General features: G+C 47.0%; 2 protein-coding genes across 5 annotated transcripts in view; both read left to right on the top strand.

The window, feature by feature from the left end:
• IGHMBP2 (immunoglobulin mu DNA binding protein 2) overlaps positions 1–16508 on the top strand; it is an 85007-nt gene continuing 68499 nt past the window's right edge. For all 4 annotated transcript variants that reach the window (XM_024113453.3, XM_005313219.5, XM_042862114.2 and 1 more), the window contains exons 1-4: positions 1–141; positions 9275–9444; positions 14344–14536; positions 15428–15525. In XM_024113453.3, coding sequence (XP_023969221.1) covers positions 65–141; positions 9275–9444; positions 14344–14536; positions 15428–15525 — 538 coding nt within the window. In that variant the 5' untranslated portion in view covers positions 1–64. The remainder of the gene's footprint in view (positions 142–9274; positions 9445–14343; positions 14537–15427; positions 15526–16508) is intronic.
• Positions 3766–6445, top strand: LOC135982947 (uncharacterized). The gene is made up of 2 exons (XM_065591878.1): positions 3766–4744; positions 5819–6445. The coding sequence occupies exons 1-2, from the start codon at positions 4204–4206 to the stop codon at positions 6334–6336; spliced, it is 1059 nt and encodes a 352-aa protein (XP_065447950.1). The 5' UTR covers positions 3766–4203; the 3' UTR covers positions 6337–6445.

Here is a 16508-nt window from a genome sequence, read left to right as displayed (position 1 = left end):
GCCCCGGCCCAAGCAGTGACTGCAGGAGGCCCCGGGCCGGCCCCGCGCCTGCCCCCCGGCGCCCATGGCGGTGCCGGACTTCGTGTCCCGGCAGCTGGAGCTGCTGCAGGAGGAGAGAGAGGCTGAGATCGAGGAGACCAGGTACCGGGGGTGAGGTCCCGCCCTGCCCCGGGAAACCCCGCCAGAGACACGGCGTCCCCCAGCCCCACGGGAACCCCCACCATCCTCTATGCGATCCAGGAACCCTACCGTCCCCTATAGCGACCCCTGCGGGGATCTAGCAACCCTCACCATCTCCTATGAGATCCGGGACTCCCCACCCCACCCTCATGGAGACCCAGGAACCTCCAGTATCCCCTATTGTGACCCCCCCACCCCAATGAAATCTAGAAGCCCCCACTATCCCCTTTGGAGACTCCCCACCATCCCATATAAAGAACCCCACCTCATCCTTTTGGGGACCCCCATCCCTGTGATATCCAGGAAACTCCACCATCCTCTCTGGGGACCCCTTCCCCCGCTCTTATAACCTTATAGCCCCACAATCTGACATTACCCCCACCTTATTAGCTACTTGGGACAGTAGATGCTCCCCAACCCCCAGTCTCATAACCATCTGGTCCTGCAACTCCCCCTGCAGCGCCCACAGATTCTTGTGGATCCCAGCACTGCCATATTATAATAGAATTCTGTGCTTGCCACTCAGAAGTGTGCAGACATGAGTTATGGCTGGTATCAGCCCTTATAGTAAGGTTGCCCGACACTTTCCATTATAAAATATGATTTTATACTTTATAAGAAAAGAAAATTAAAAGAATGTTATTTATGTTGTAAACTTCTGAATGCTCGACTTTGCAACTTAAATAGCTTTCTTTTAGCAGAGTTTTGTTTGCTTGTGGGTTGTTTGTATGTCATTATTTATATGTTAAATACTAGGGGCTTGTTGCTTTGTAGACGTACAAATAAAGGTCTCCAAGGACAGCAATCTGGGGGCTTGTCTACATCTGGGAATTTAAGGAAATTTAGCCTGATGCTAATTTCTCTCTACATTTCTCTAATGTAGAAATTACTTCCCATGCAGTCAGAGGAAAAATAAAACCTGCTGAGAGACTCAGAGGAAGGAATGAACTTGTTTTTTTATTTTATCAACATATTTCTAGCAACATATTTTAATAAATTTCACAAAAACAAACAAACAATGCAATGAGCAAGACCTTTACATTACCATAAGAGTCATTATCATCTCAAAGATAAACTGCTTGCCTTAACTTACAAGGCCCTTCATGGTCAATCCCCACCCTGCTTATCATCTCTCCTTTGCTATTGCAGTGTCGACTTTCACTTCCAGTTGGCCCATGATGTCAGCCTCCTTTGCCCACTTCTTAAATTTTCAAACCAGCACCTTCATGCTTTCTCCCAGACTCAAAGCTACTTCACTATCTACCTTCAAATCCCTCCTCAGGACTGTCTTTTGCCAGGAGGTCTGCTAAAATCTTGACAATGGTTAGGCTGTTGGTCTGCAGAGACCACTACCTATCATGGTGACCAGTGCTGTGTCACTGTTTCCTGTTACCCCCTCCCCCATCCCATCTGTGTCTGTCTGTCAGTTTGTATTCATCTTTTGTCTTATACTTATTGTTATTGCCTTGGTGCAGTCTTTTTGTTCTGTGTTTGTACAGAATTTAGCAAAATGATGTCCTGGGCCATGCGGAAGGCTCCTAGGCACTGTGGTAATACAAATAATAATCAGGACAAAAGGATGCAAACCTGCATATGTACAAATTGCAAAATATACAAATTATTGTTTTAGGCCATGATCCTGTAAACATGTGGGGTGTGAATCATCTAGTTGAAATCAATGTTTATACCCTACCTTTTGTTTTTAAAAACTTTTTACATGGAAAGGGCCAATGCATGCCCGCCCGCAGGACCTGTATGTGTGAGTTACAAATGTAACATAGAAATTGTTGGTTTGGGCTATGATCCTGTGAATATCTAGCTGTGTGTGTCATCCCACTGAACTCCGTGCGACAACTCATGCATAAGCATTTGTAGGCGCAGGCCTTAGCCGTGAATTGGTAGTAGTTATTACTATTTCTTTGTATTGTGGAACTGCCTAAGAGCTCCAGTCATGGACCAAGGCGACATCATGCTAGGTGCTGTATAAACACAGGACAAAAAGATAGTCCCCTCCCCAAGGGGATTACAATCTAACTATAAGACAAGGGTACATAATAACTTGGTTCCTCTCCCCAAAGTGCAGTTGAGGATGTAAAGACATAGACATTATTTAAGAGGAGGAAAAAAATCCAAAGAACTTTAATTGAACTTTAAAAAAAGCAAGCAAGCAAACATTAGAAAGGCTGGAACTGTGTGTCTCATGGATTGTGCCCCCAATTCTGCCAAAATTTATTCATGTACTCAAATTTACTACTTTCAGAGGGGTAGCCGTGTTAGTCTATATGTTGCATCTGATGAAGTGGGTTTTAGCCCACGAAAGCTTATGCCCAAATAAATTTGTTAGTCTCTAAGGTGCCACAAGGACTCCTCGTTAAGTTTACTACTGTGAGTAGTCCCATTCATTTCAATATGGCTGCTCATGCAAGTAAAATTGAGGGTGCGTTTGCAGGATTGGGGCCAATATGTCCATGAACACCATCACAGTCTCAAAATAGTTTGGTAACATACCCTGTACTGTAAAGGCTAACCTGATATGTGTGCTTATATGGAGTTTAAGATGTCCACAACTATAAAACTAAGCTGCCCAAATACAACGAGATGATTTGAGTTGTACAAATAACCAGTCAGGATGTGTTTTCCACCAAAAAAATAGCATCTGTTGTTTTTTAGCATATCTGGAAGCTCTCATTACATTAAGAACAGGCTGGTGGTATATGGGGGTGTACTTAAGGTGGTTTAGCATACTTAGCTTTGTATTTAAGTACTTTCCAATTACTTTTCCTTTAATTTAAAATATCCAGGCTTCTTGTTTTTAAATAAAATGCTTTGAAGTTTTGTAATCGCTAAAGGGTAGGTTGTGACTTGGATGACAGGTTCACATAGGGAAGTAAGGAGGAGTAAAGAACCCCTCTTATGTTTGTCTGTGGGCTACCAGATGTTGAGACCAGGTGTGAAGGAATAAATGGGTGCTGCACACCTGACTTGGCACAGGGGGTATGATCATATGTTGTGAGTATAGGCCAGCAGTCTGGTGAAGACGAATAAAACCACCTCAGCGAATGGCAGAAGAGCTATGTCGGTGAGAGAAGCTCTCCCGCCGACATAGCGCTGGGCACACCAGCACTTATGTCGATGTAACTTATGTCACTCAGGGATGGTTTATTCACATCCCTGAGCGATATAAGTTATGCTGACGTAGGCTGTAGTGTAGACATAGCCTTACGTCTGGTCTACACACTGTTTTTGTACCAGTTTAATTATTTTGATTAGAAGTGTGGATTTTTTCCTCCTGAAATACACCTCTACCCCGATATAACGCGACCCGATATAACACGAATTCGGATATAACGCGGTAAAGCAGTGCTCCTGGGGGGGGGAAGGGGGGGAGAAATGGGCTGCGCACTCTTGTGGATCAAAGCAAGTTCGATATAACGCGGTTTCACCTACAACACGGTAAGATTTTTTGTTCCCGAGGACAGCGTTATATTGGGGTAGAGGTGTAGTTAAATCACAACAGTGATTATGGATGCAGTTACATCAGTATAAAGGTGCTTATAGCAGTGTAGCTTATTCTCCTTCTCTTATGGGAATAAACTGTGCTGGTACAGGGCATCTTTATACTGCTCTAACTGTCTGGACTAGGGCCTGGTCTACACTACAACTTTAATTCGGTTTTATCAGCGTTAATTCGAATTTACCCTGCAACCGTCCACACAACGACGCCATTTATTTCGAAATAAAGGGCCCTTTAAATCGATTTCTGTACTCCACCCCGACGAGCGGAGTAGCGTCAAAATCGATTTTAACATTTCGAATTAGGGATAGTGTGGCTGCAATTCAATGGTATTGGCCTCCGGGAGCTATCCCACAGTGCATCATTGTGACCGCTCTGGACAGCAATCTAAACTCGGATGCACTGGCCAGGTAGACAGGAAAAGCCCCGCGAACATTTGAATTTCATTTCCTGTTTGCCCAGCGTGGAGAGCACAGGTGACCACAGATAGCTCATCAGCACAGGTAACCATGCAGGCCGATAATCGAAAAAGAGCACCAGCATGGACCGTGAGGGAGGTACTGGATCTGATCGCTGTATGGGGAGAGGATTCAGTGCTAGCAGAACTTCGTTCTAAAAGACGAAATGCCAAAACTTTTGAAAAAATCTCCAAGGGCATGATGGAGAGAGGCCACAATAGGGACTCAGATCAGTGCCGCGTGAAAGTCAAGGAGCTCAGACAAGCCTATCAAAAAACAAAGGAGGCAAACGGTCGCTCTGGGTCAGAGCCGCGGACATGCCGCTTCTATGCCGAGCTGCATGCAATTCTAGGGGGGACCGCCACCACTACCCCACCTGTGATCGTGGATTCCGGGTCGGGGATAGTCTCATCAGCTACACCTGAGGATTCTGCCGATGGGGGAGAGGAGGAGGAGGAGGATGAGCTTGCAGAGAGCACACAGCACTCCGTTCTCCCCAACAGCCAGGATCTTTTTCTCACCCTGACTGAAGTACCCTCCCAACCCTCCCAAGCCAGTATCCAAGACCCTGACCCCATGGAAGGGACCTCAGGTGAGTTTACCTTTTAAAATATAAAACTTGTTTTAAAAGCAAACGGTTTTTAATGATTACTTTGCCCTGAGGACTTGGGATGCATTCGCGGTCAGTTCAGCTACTGGAAAAATCTGTTAACGTGTCTGGGAATGGAGCGGAAATCCTCCAGGGACATCTCCATGAAGCTCTCCTGGAGGTACTCCAAAAGCCTTGCCAGAAGGTTTCTGGGCAGTGCATCCTTATTCCGTCCTCCATGGTAGGACACTTGACCACGCCAGGCTTGCAGCAAGTAATCTGGTATCATTGCCTGACAAAGCCTGGCAGCGTATGGTCCCGGTGTTTGCTGGCATTCAAGCAACATCCGTTCTTTATCTTGTTGTGTAATCCTCAGGAGAGTGATATCACTCATGGTAACCTGGTTGAAATACGGGAACTTAATTAAGGGGACAGAAGTGGCCGTTCCTACTGGGCTGTTTGCCTGTGGCTGAAAATAAATCCTTCCCTGCAGTTAGCCAAGCGCAGATGGGAAATTGGCCCTGAGCTTTTTGCGTTTGGCTAGCAGGGATCTTCCCTGTTACCAGCCACGTGGTGGGGGGAGGGGTACCGTGATCATCCCAGAGAATTTATGGCGGGAGGGGGGCGGCGGGGGGGGGGGTAGTTTGGTTCCTGCAGGGATCTTCCCTGATACAAGCCACGCGGTGGGGGGAGGGGTACAGCGATCATCCCAGAGAATTCATGGCGGGAGGGGTGGGGTGGGGTGGTTAGTTTGTTTTCTGCTGCTGCTGAATGTTAACAGAAAAACCGCAGCACTCTACAGGCTTTGCTTGGTATGTGGGAAAGGAGGGCGCAGAAGCCGTAAGACAATGGCTTACCATGGCCGCATGCAAGCCGAATTCTGTTGCCCGGACCTGTGTTCTCCAGCAGCAAAGCCACAGGCACAGGCACTCAGTATTAAGAGGCAAAATGCGACCTTGCACAGAAATCACATGTGCTATGTAATGTGAATAGTGTTGGTCACCGTGAAAGAGTATAAGCATTGTTCTGCAAAATGTATCTTTTTAAACAATTCTCTCTTCTTTCCCCTCCCTACAGCAGCTGCAAATTCCTCAAGCCTCCCTCCTCCATCCCGAAGGCTATCACAGATAAGGCGTCATAAGAAGAAGACGCGAGACGAGATGTTTTCAGAAATTATGGAATCCAGCCGCAGTGACAGAGCTCATCTGAATGAGTGGAAGGAAACAGTTGCAAAGTATAGGAAAGAAGCCAGTGAACGTGAGGACAGGAGGGACCAACCTGAGGACATGAGGGACCAACGTGAGGAGAGGAGAGACGCTCGAGATGAGAGGTGGCGGCAGGAAGATCAGAGGAGGCAGGATGCAACGCTGGGGCTGCTGCGTGAGCAAACAGACATGCTCCGGCGTCTGGTGGAGCTTCAGGAACGGCTGCAGGAAAACAGACTGCCGCTACAGCCCCTGTACCCCCCTCCCTCCTCCCCATGTTCCGTATCCTCCTCACCCAGACGTGTAAGAACGCGGGGGGGGGGGAGGCTCCGTACACCTTCCCATTCCACCCCAGTGGACAGCCCAAGCAAAAGGCTGTCATTTTTTTAACCTTTTTTAGTGGCCTTTTCCTTCCCACCGATCCTCCTCCCAAATCCCACCCGGGTTCCCTCCCTCTTTTTCTAATCTATTAATAAAGAATAAATGATTTTTAAATGATAGTGACTTTATTTGGTTTGAAAACAAGCTGGGGGAAGGGGGAGGGTGGGTTCCTTACAGAAAATGAGTCAATAAAGGGGGCAGGTATTCATGAAGGAGAAACAAACAGATATTTCACACTGTAGCCTGGCCAGTCATGAAACTGGTTTTCAAAGCTTCTCTGATGCTCAGCGCTTCCTGGTGTGCTCTTCTAATCGCCCTGGTGTCTGGCTGCGCGTAATCAGCAGCCAGGCGATCTGCCTCAGCCTCCCACCCCGCCATAAAGGTCTCCCCCTTACTTTCACAGAGATTGTGGAGCACGCAGCAAGCAGAAATAACAATGGGGAGATTTCTTTGGCTGAGGTCAGAGCGAGTCAATAATGAACGCCAGCGACCTTTTAAACGGCCAAATGCACATTCTACCACCATTCTGCACTTGCTCAGCCTGACTCCTGTCCAGGCTGCCTGTGTATGGCTTCATGAGCCATGGCATTAAGGGGTAGGCTGGGTCCCCAAGAATAACTGTTGGCATTTCAACATCCCCAACGGTTGTTTTCTGGTCCGGAAAGTAAGTCCCTTGCTGCAGCCCTTTAAACAGAGTAGTGTTCCTGAAGATGCGAGCGTCATGAACCCTTCCCGCCCAGCCCGCGTTGATGTTGGTGAAACGTCCCTTGTGATCCACAAGTGCTTGCAGCACCATGGAAAAGTACCCCTTGCGGTTTATGTACTCGGTGGCTTGGTGCTCCGGTGCCAAGATAGGGATATGGGTTCCATCTATCGCCCCACCACAGTTTGGGAATCCCATTGCAGCAAAGCCATCCACTATGGCCTGCACATTTCCCAGAGTCACTAACTTTCGTAGCAGCACCTGAGTGATTGCTTTGGCTACTTGCATCACAGCAGCCCCCACCGTAGATTTGCCCACTCCAAATTGATTCCCGACTGACCGGTAGCTGTCTGGCGTTGCAAGCTTCCACAGGGCTATCGCCACGCGCTTCTCAACTGTGAGGGCTGCTCTCATCTTGGTATTCTAGCGTTTCAGGGCAGGGGACAGCAAGTCACAAAGTTCCATGAAAGTGCCCTTACGCATGTGAAAGTTCCGCAGCCACTGGGAATCGTCCCAGACCCGCAACACTATGCGGTCCCACCAGTCTGTGCTTGTTTCCCTTGCCCAGAATCGGCGTTCCATGGCTAGAACCTGTCCCATTAACAACATGATCTCCAAAGCACTGGGGCCCGTGGTTTCACAGAATTCTGTGTCCGTGTCCATGTCCATGTCAATGTCCTCCTCATGCTTGTCGCTGCGCTGCCGCCGCTGCTGCCTCCTCGCCTCGTTTTTCTGGTCCTGGCTCAGCATAAACTCCACGAGAACATGCGAGGTGTTTACAATGTTCATGACTGCTGTCTTGAGCTGAGCGGGCTCCATGCTTGCCGTGGTATGGAGTCTGCAGTGTTCACCCAGGAAAAAAGGCGCGAAATGGTTGTCTGCCGTCCGTTGCTTTCATGCAGGGAGGGAGGGAGTGAGGGAGGAGGTGAGGCTATACCCAGAACCACCTGCGATGATGTTTTTTGTCCCATCAGGCACTGGGATCTCAACCCAGAATTCCAATGGGCGCGGGAGACTGCGGGAACTATGGGATAGCTATGGGATAGCTACCCAGAGTGCAACGCTGCAGAAATCGATGCTAGCCCCGGTACTTGGACGCACACCGCCGAATTAATGTGCTTAGTGTGGCCGCATACATTTCGACTTTATACAATCTGTTTCCCAAATTCGAATTATATAAATTCGGATTAATCCCGTAGTGTAGACATACCCTAGGAGGACTGTACCACTTTAACTATAGTGGTGTAGTTAAAGTGGTACAGTCTGTGTGTATATACAAACCCATACTAACCCACTGCACTCCTCTCACAGGACAGGAGGGGAATGTGCCTCTGAGGGTGACTGAGGCCTGTCTACAGTTTTTCTGGCATAACTATCTCTAGGGGGAGGGAGGAGAAATACCTCTTAACTGACATAGCTATGCTGGCAAAAGTCCTAGGGCTGGTCTACACTAGGTGTGAAAAATCCACAGCTGTGCCACTGTAGCATTGTAGTGGGAGACATACCCTTAAACCTGGTCTAAACTAGAAGATCAGGTAGGCTTAACTACGTCGCACAGGGGTGTGAGAAATCCAGCACTAAGTTGATGAAAAAATTCTGTTGGCCTAGCTATAGCCTCTAGGGGAGGTGGATTTCCTATGCTGCAGGAGAACCCCTTTTGTCAGCATAGGGGGTGTCTACACTTAAGCCCTACAGTGGTGCAGATGCACTTCACATGTATAGCTATACCGGCAAATTCTTTCTAATGTAGACAAGGCCTGAGGTTCATTGCCTTCTAGGGTAACTCTTGAGGCAGTGCAGTTTATACAACACCCCCATGCTTAAAGACACAATTTAGCCTTTATTCTGCACAACCTTAATTCTGTTTTGTGAATCTTCTAAAGCTTGCTTGCCAGTCTTTCCCCTCAATCCCCCACAGCTGATTCCAAAGGTTGGGCAACACGCAGGTTTCTGTACTGATTTGTACTGACATAGTCAAATTGTTGCAACCTCCTAGTGTCGAGGCTGTAATTCTGGTATAAAGGTGCATGTGCTGGCATAGCTTACTTCTGGAAATATGCCCATTAAACCAATATAGTTAAAATGGTACAAAAACTATGTCTAGACTAGCACTTTTCTGTCTTTTTTTTCTGAGGTCTCTTTCTCCGCCCGTCTCCCTCCTGATCTGCTCTCTTAGTACTTGAAAGTGTGAATTGGAACTATCTACTTGCAAAGCATTGCAGTGCCTGTGCGTGTGTTTTCCAGGGCATGGCGGGAAAGCATCTTCCTGAAAGAACTCCAGCGCAGAGGGGTCTGCTTGCTCAAACTGCAAGTAGCCAGTCAAAGAACTGGGCTGTATGGACGGCTACTTGTAACGTTTCAGCCGAGAAAATACGATCCAGAGGCAGAGCTGCCCTGTAACAGCTTTGGGCCAGGTATGCAACATTTCTATTGCTGATAAAGGATGTAAGGTGCAAGGTTAATAATGTATTTTTGTAATATCCTTTGTATTATTAATATTTTTGAAAAGGCTGAACAATTGAGGCTAAAAGAGGAGAAACGCCTAATCATTATACACCTCTACCCCGATAGAACGCGACCTGATCTAACACGAATTCGGATATAAGGCGGCAAAGCAGTGCTCCGGGGGGGCGGGACTGCGCACTTTGGCGGGTCAAAGCAAGTTCGATATAACGCAGTTTTACCTATAACTGCGGTAAGATTTTTTGGCTCCCCAGGACAGCGTTTTATCGGGGTAGAGGTGTATGTTGAACCTATAGAGAAAGGGCCTTGCTTCTTCCCAATCCATTATAGACTCCTAGACTACAAGGCCAGAAGGGACCATCATGATCATCTAGGCTGACCTCTTGCACGTTGCGGGCCACACAGAATGTCTCCCATTCACTCCTGCAATATTCCCATAACGTTTGGCAGCGTTACTGAAGCCCTCAAATCTTGATTTAAAGATTTCAAGTTACAGAGACTCCACCATTTACTCTAGTTCAAACCAGCAAGTGACGTGGGAGACCAGAATTGCACACAGTATTCTAGATGAGGCCTCACCAGTGCCTTGTACAATGGTAATTACACTTCCCTATCTCTTGTCATTTTGCTGAATTGTTGACATAGAGTGTTTTCTGGTGCAAAGGTTCTGTCATGTCATGTCCCAGGTTCATGTCATGTCCCAGGATTATGACATCATCGCAGGATAAAGCAGCAGGAGAAACCACATTTATAAAAACATACGTCTTGTCCGTAAGAGCATAGGGAACATAGTGCTGAGCTGGGAGATGCTCTCATTTTAAAATTTGTCCCATTGCAAAAATTCTCTTGAACTCATCCTCTTTGAGTCAAATTTGTAAAGGTATTTAGGCACCTAAAGATGCAGATAGATTCTCAGTGAGAAGTGCCTAAGTGAGTTAGACACTTAACTCATTTAGGCACTCATGTAAAATCTCACTAAGAATCTATCTATATCTTAAGTGCCTAAATGCCTTTGCAAATCTGTCCCTTTATGCCTAAAATGAGAAAGTCATATGGTCACTGGGAGATTTTAAGTGTCACTCATACAGGCAGTGCCATATGGATGGATATAATATTATGGGCCTCAGTTGTAATATGGAATTATTCTGTCTGTGAAAGGCCACCCTTGGTATGTAATCACCAGCTGGTAGAGGTTTGCCTGTGCTGCATTACTCAATGGTGTAAAATAAATGCCCAGTGTTGTCTGTAACTAGGGTTGGCAAGTTTGGTTGGACATATTCCTGGAGGTTTCATCACATGACACAATCTTTAATTAAAGATTAATCTTTTAATTCCTGGAGACTCCAGGACAATCCGAGAGGATTGGCAACCCTATCTGTAACTCGGAGTTATGTCTCGTTACAAAAGGTGGATTTATTGCCCGAAAAGTGACAATCTGAATGACACTGTGGGGTTCCACATTAATTCTCAGCCTGCAGCCATGCCACCTTCTGCTCATCAGATCACTCATTCTAAGCAGGGTTGAGCCAGTTCTGTGCTTGGATGGGAGACCTTCTAAGAACACTTACGGTGCTGCAGGAAGTGGTGCTGGTGAATCAGAAGGAAGAGATCCATCTCCTGAATCAGTGCCCCCGTATAGGGTTGGGAGGATTAGATAAAATATAAAAGAGGCTCTGATCTCTTTCATTAAAAAAATCTCATAGCTTCCTTCAAAAAAGCAGGGTTGCCACTGTTGTTCTGGCCAAATGCCCAGTTCAGGTAATTACATTCTATTTACTAAAACTGTCCCTTAGTTCTAACTGGAACGTGGATTGCTCTCTTCTTGTCCTGAATTATTGTATAAGGTTGCTTCATTTTTTCCCCTATGGAGGCTGCTTTTCAAAGGTGGGAGAAGTGTATCATTTATTGTTAATTTAAGCTTGTGGAACACTTTGATCTCCTTTGGAATAAAAGGTGTTTTAGAAATATGAAATTGTTAGCCCATTGTCTTCTAGATCAAACTCGCTTATCTTGCAATTCAAAAGCTGAAATTGTTTACCCTCCCAGTTCAGCCTGGGATCAGCAAATCTGATTCTGTTCTTTCTTTCGATCCATCTCTCACTGTACATCACTGTCAGTACAAAAGAAGCTACAAGGGCAGTCAGATTGTAGCTGGTGATTTTGTTGATGCTGCATGAGGAAGGCTAGAATCCAGTTTGTTCTCCCATAATTGGCTTTGCGTGCTAACATCTGTAAAAACTGGGATTTGTTTGTGAAATAATTAGATGTGACTTGAACACCCAGATGGCTGGAAGTTGAAGGTAGACAAATTCAGACTAGGAATAAGGTGTAAATTTTTAACAGTGAGAGTTATCAACCATTGGAACAATTAACAAGGGTTGTGGTGGATTCTCTATCACTGGCCATTTTTAAATCAAGATTGGGTGATTTTCTAAAAGAGATGTTCTAGGAATTATTTTGGGGAAATCCTATGGCTTGTGTTGTAAAAGAGGTCAGATTAGATGATCACACCTGTCCCTTCTGGCCTTGCAATCTATGAATCTGAATAACCAGATTGTGCCTGGGTGCCCCGTGTGCATCTGAGGAGGATGTAGTGCGCAAGGCACCTTCTCCCCTCCTCTTGCAGAATTGCTGTCCCTGAGCACAGGGACTGTTTCCTCCCTTCTCTGGGTGTGGAGAGACAGTGGGTCCTGGCCTTTCACTTCCACTGTATTGATCCACAGTGCAGAACCAGCACGTGAGGAGCAGGCTGCACCCCATAAAGGGGTATTAAGTATAGTATAGGCTTTACCACATAAAGGTAGTATTAAGCATGCTCCTCCTGCATGCTGGAGAGTTCAGGGAGGTGTCCTCTCTGTGGTCCCCCTGGAAGGGTGTGACTGCACTGGCCTCATTGCAGGGCTGTACCTCCATGGCATGGTCTACTCCAGAGGCAGCAGATGTATTGACTAAACAGGTGCCATGGGAGCACAGACCTTTTTCTGATTACAACCCTGCTTTTTTAGTATTATTTCAAAGACAGACTTTAGGGTTTAATTAATTTTTTTTATCTTCAGCCTGACTCCAACCCACAGAGGAACCTTTGAAATTAAAACGACTCGGCATAAATCTATGTCTTGCCACGGGGGCAAAAAATGGCATATATCAATATTATTCAAAGAGGAATGACATTGTTGCAGTGATAAATTAGAAGTATGGAATCATTTTAAAGTAAGATTTAATAGGTCTTATTAACTGGAACTTCGTGTAGCTCATGATTCAAAAATATAATTTTAGATGGACTCGACCTAGTGGTTGCAGCTAAGTTGCTTTCTTGGCAGACATCCATCTCGTTAAACCACCATTTCATAATTAAACCAAGTAGCTTGATCAGCAGAGGCCCATTTCTAAGCTAAAATGAACTGCGATTCCATCTGAATGTCAGGTCTCGCTCATTCGTTTCTTAGCCCTAACAGCTGACATACAGCAGAGCAGTAATTTGGAAGGAGCACAATGTCATGTCCTCTCAGTCATTGTAAAGAAAAAGGCTGTCTGCAATAAATTGTCTGAAGTTCAGAGAAACAAGAGCTTTCAGAAAAGCCCCCTCAGAGCCTTTTACATGTACGTCATTTCCCTGAGTGCTGGCTCTGGAAGAGCACTTCGTTGCTGGTCCCTGGCACAGAAGCTGGCATGAGATGAAGTCCAGCACAGTTGGTTTGGGGATTACTAGTGTCTGAACACTTCTCATTGTGCATCCCACAATGAATCAATATTTTAGGAGGGGGAATGAAAGAGGAGGCGAAAGGGAAGGGGTATGTGGCTGGGTTGTTGCTATAGGGCAGGGATGGGTAAACTACGGCCCACGGGCCACATCCGGCCCGTCAGGGCTTTCAATCTGGCCCGCAGGATTGCCAGCTCCGTGGCACAGTGGGGCTAAGGCAGGCTCCCTGCCTGCCCTGGCCCTGCGCTGCTCCTGGAAGCGGCCGGCACCACATTCCTGCGGCCCCTGAGGGAAAGGGGGAAAGAGGGCTCCATGTACTGCCCTCGCCTTCAGGCACCGCCCCTCGCAACTCCAATTGGCCGGGAACGGGGAACCGCTGCCAATGGGAGCTTTGGGGGTAATACCCGCAGGCGAGGGCAGCGCGCGGCAGAGCTGCCTGTTTTCCTCCCGCCTCCCACTTCCAGGAGCCGCTGCTGGACATGCTGTCCACTTCCAGGAGCGGCACGGGGACAGGGCAGACAGGGAGCCTGCCTTAGCCCTCTGCGTGCCACTGCCACCCCAGAGCCACTCGAGGTAAGGGGTGTCGGGCTGGAGCCTGCACCCCGCATCCCAACCCCCTGCCCTGAGCACCCTAACCCCCTGCCTTGAGCCTCCGCTGCAATCTCCTGCACCTCTACCCCCTGCCCTGAGCCCCCTCCCGCACTCTGCACCCCTCCTGCACCCCAACCCCTTTCCCTGAGCCCCTTCCTGCAAACCACACTCCCTCCCGCACCCCAACCCCCTGCCCCAGCCCTACATTCATGGCCCTGCATACAGTTTCACCACCCAGATGTGGCCCTCGGGTCAAAAAGTTTGCCCACCACTGCTTTAAGGAGTGGCTCTCTGTCATCTAAGAGAAGGAGAAGTCCTTTTCTTAGGAGTTTGATACAAGCGTAAACCTGGTGGTGAACAAAAGCACAAGATCCTCGTGGGTGTACATTGGCAGGAGTCCACTGATTTCAACGGGCTGTGCTGATTTACAGCAGCTGGAGGACTGGCTCACTGTCTCCTCAGAGGGGCTCCTTTTGAGGCCTCATCTGTGTTGGCTAGTGAACAGCATTTGCCCTGTTGTGCACTGAGTTTTGTTCTCTGCTGTGGCTTGTTTTTGCAGGTGACATTGTGGGTCTTTATGAATCTGCTGGTCAGGGTGATCCACTTTCCACAGGAATTGTGACCCGCATAACCCCCAAATCGGTTACCGTCGCCTTTGAGGAGTCTCGAGATGGCCTGTTGAGCTTGGGCCAAGAGAATTCCTACCGCCTGTTGAAGCTAGCCAATGATGTCACCTACAAGAGGCTGAAAAAGTAAGCTGCTGCCTGCCTTCCATATCACTCACACCCTCAGACAACTCCCCTGGCTCCTCATTCAGTTCAGGATCCAGTTCAAAACTGTTTTGCTTTTTTAGAAAACCCCCCCAGGGACTTGCCTTAGTTTACCTCACTGATCTGATTCCTCTCTCTCCTCCCACTACACATTCCCTTCTCTGTCCTTCCGTACACTCTTGCCTCTACTGATGAGAGAGCTTCTCTGCTGCAGCTTCTGCCGCCAGGAACTTCCCCCCTGCCTCCTTCCACCTCATTATCTCTCCATCTTGTTTTTAGATCTCCTCTGAAAACCTGTCCTTTCCTTCTCACTGTACCTTATAATTTTTCTCTGTCTGTCATTGTGTAACTCTGTGATTAGATTATTTATCTCTATAAAGCATTTTCGGGTGCAGTTTCTGTGAGAGACACCTCGTGAGGTACTGCTTCAGCGAGTACCACTGAGGTATTAGTTGCACAGTCCCTGTTCATGGGATGTGTACTACTCCAGCCACTGAAGCTGTACCCTGTTAATCTTAATACAGGCCTAGGTGCTCTGACACCTGCCTGCACTATAATCCATGACAGTTGCCCTTTTTAGAATGCAAAGTTTATTCACATGCCAGGTCTCTGTGTGGCTAGGGGGAGGCGCAAAGGCCCAGAAGGACAGCTTCTAGCTTGACAACCAAACGGAGGAACCAATTGCTAGTGGAGAGGGGCTCAGACTAAGCCCTTAGGCCCGAACACCCTTGGGAAAGTCTCACTTCAGATTTGAACTTTGGCTTGGATGGTTAGAGTCCCTTGGGAGGGAGGGAATGTTACTGTTGCTCACCAGGATTTCTGGATGATCAAGAGCTTCTGAAGGAGTCCCCTTTATATTCTCTTCTTTGGCAGAGCTTTAAACACACTAAATCAGTATCAGTCTGGTCCAGCATGCAACCTTATCGATGTCCTCTTCTTTTCCTCTGATCCAAGTGCTCCTGGTGAAACAAGTAAGAACTCTTATTTCTCTTTCTGAAAGTGGATGTAATGCTGGTGGAAGGTGTTGGGTTGATAGTTCTGGAGATTGAAGTCCTCCGCCCACAGATCACATTAAGGAACTTGCCCAAAGTCACATGGGAAGGCTGGGGCTGAGCCAGGGATAGAATCAATTTCTCCTTAGTCCCAGTCCAGGATCCTATTCACTAGTTCATCGTTCATGATCCATTATACAGTGCCCAATCAATCCCTGCCCTAGCTCATTGCTTGAGAATTATGCTATCCCTATTGCCCCTCCTTCTACACACTGGCGGAGGTCCTGTTTGTTTGTCCTTCATGCCACAACTTCCTTGCGCTCTGTGCCTGCAGCTATGTTTTCTTTCATCTTGATTACTTAGCTTCTTTGTACATGAGCATCACGCATGAGCTCACATTACCCCTTTTCACACAGACTCTCATTCGTATTTTTTAACTATGCCTTGGAGTAGATTTTTGGTGTAATGTACTGAGAATGAAGAATAACATTAATGGGAGTCGTGCATCTATATATTCCAAGCACTGTGCTTAAACTAAACCATCCCCCAGTGCCTTCCCCTCTTAGCCTTTTGGATATTCAGGGACTCTGATGTATGTCAGATTTTTATATTAAATAAGTGCATTAATTTCATCCTTGTTTGGATGTGTCATTAATAGGGCCCTACTAAATTCACGTTTCAGAGTAACAGCCGTGTTAGTCTGTATCCGCAAAAAGAAGAACAGGAGTACTTGTGGCACCTTAGAGACTAACAAATTTATTAGAGCATAAGCTTTTGTGGACTACAGCCCACTTCTTCGGATGCCATTTTCATTACCATATCATGGTAATAGGATTTTAAAAATAGTAAATTTTATGATTTTAGCTTGTGAAATTTCAGATTTAAATGTGTTGTAATTGTAGGGGTCCTGACCCAAAAAAGGAGTTGTCGGTGTGTGTGTGTTTGTCTCAAAGTTATTGTAG

The sequence above is a fragment of the Chrysemys picta genome, chromosome 4 (assembly GCF_011386835.1).
Source record: "Chrysemys picta bellii isolate R12L10 chromosome 4, ASM1138683v2, whole genome shotgun sequence".
NCBI lineage: Eukaryota > Metazoa > Chordata > Testudines > Emydidae > Chrysemys > Chrysemys picta.
This window is presented reverse-complemented; position numbering and strand designations above follow the sequence as displayed.

Bases quoted from the DNA above. Each gene is read 5' to 3' on its own strand.
- LOC135982947 (XM_065591878.1), top strand. From the start codon at position 4,204: ATGCAGGCCGATAATCGAAAAAGAGCACCAGCATGGACCGTGAGGGAG. The intron at 4,745-5,818 runs GTGAGTTTACCT...CCCTCCCTACAG, and splicing joins CCCCATGGAAGGGACCTCAG to CAGCTGCAAATTCCTCAAGC.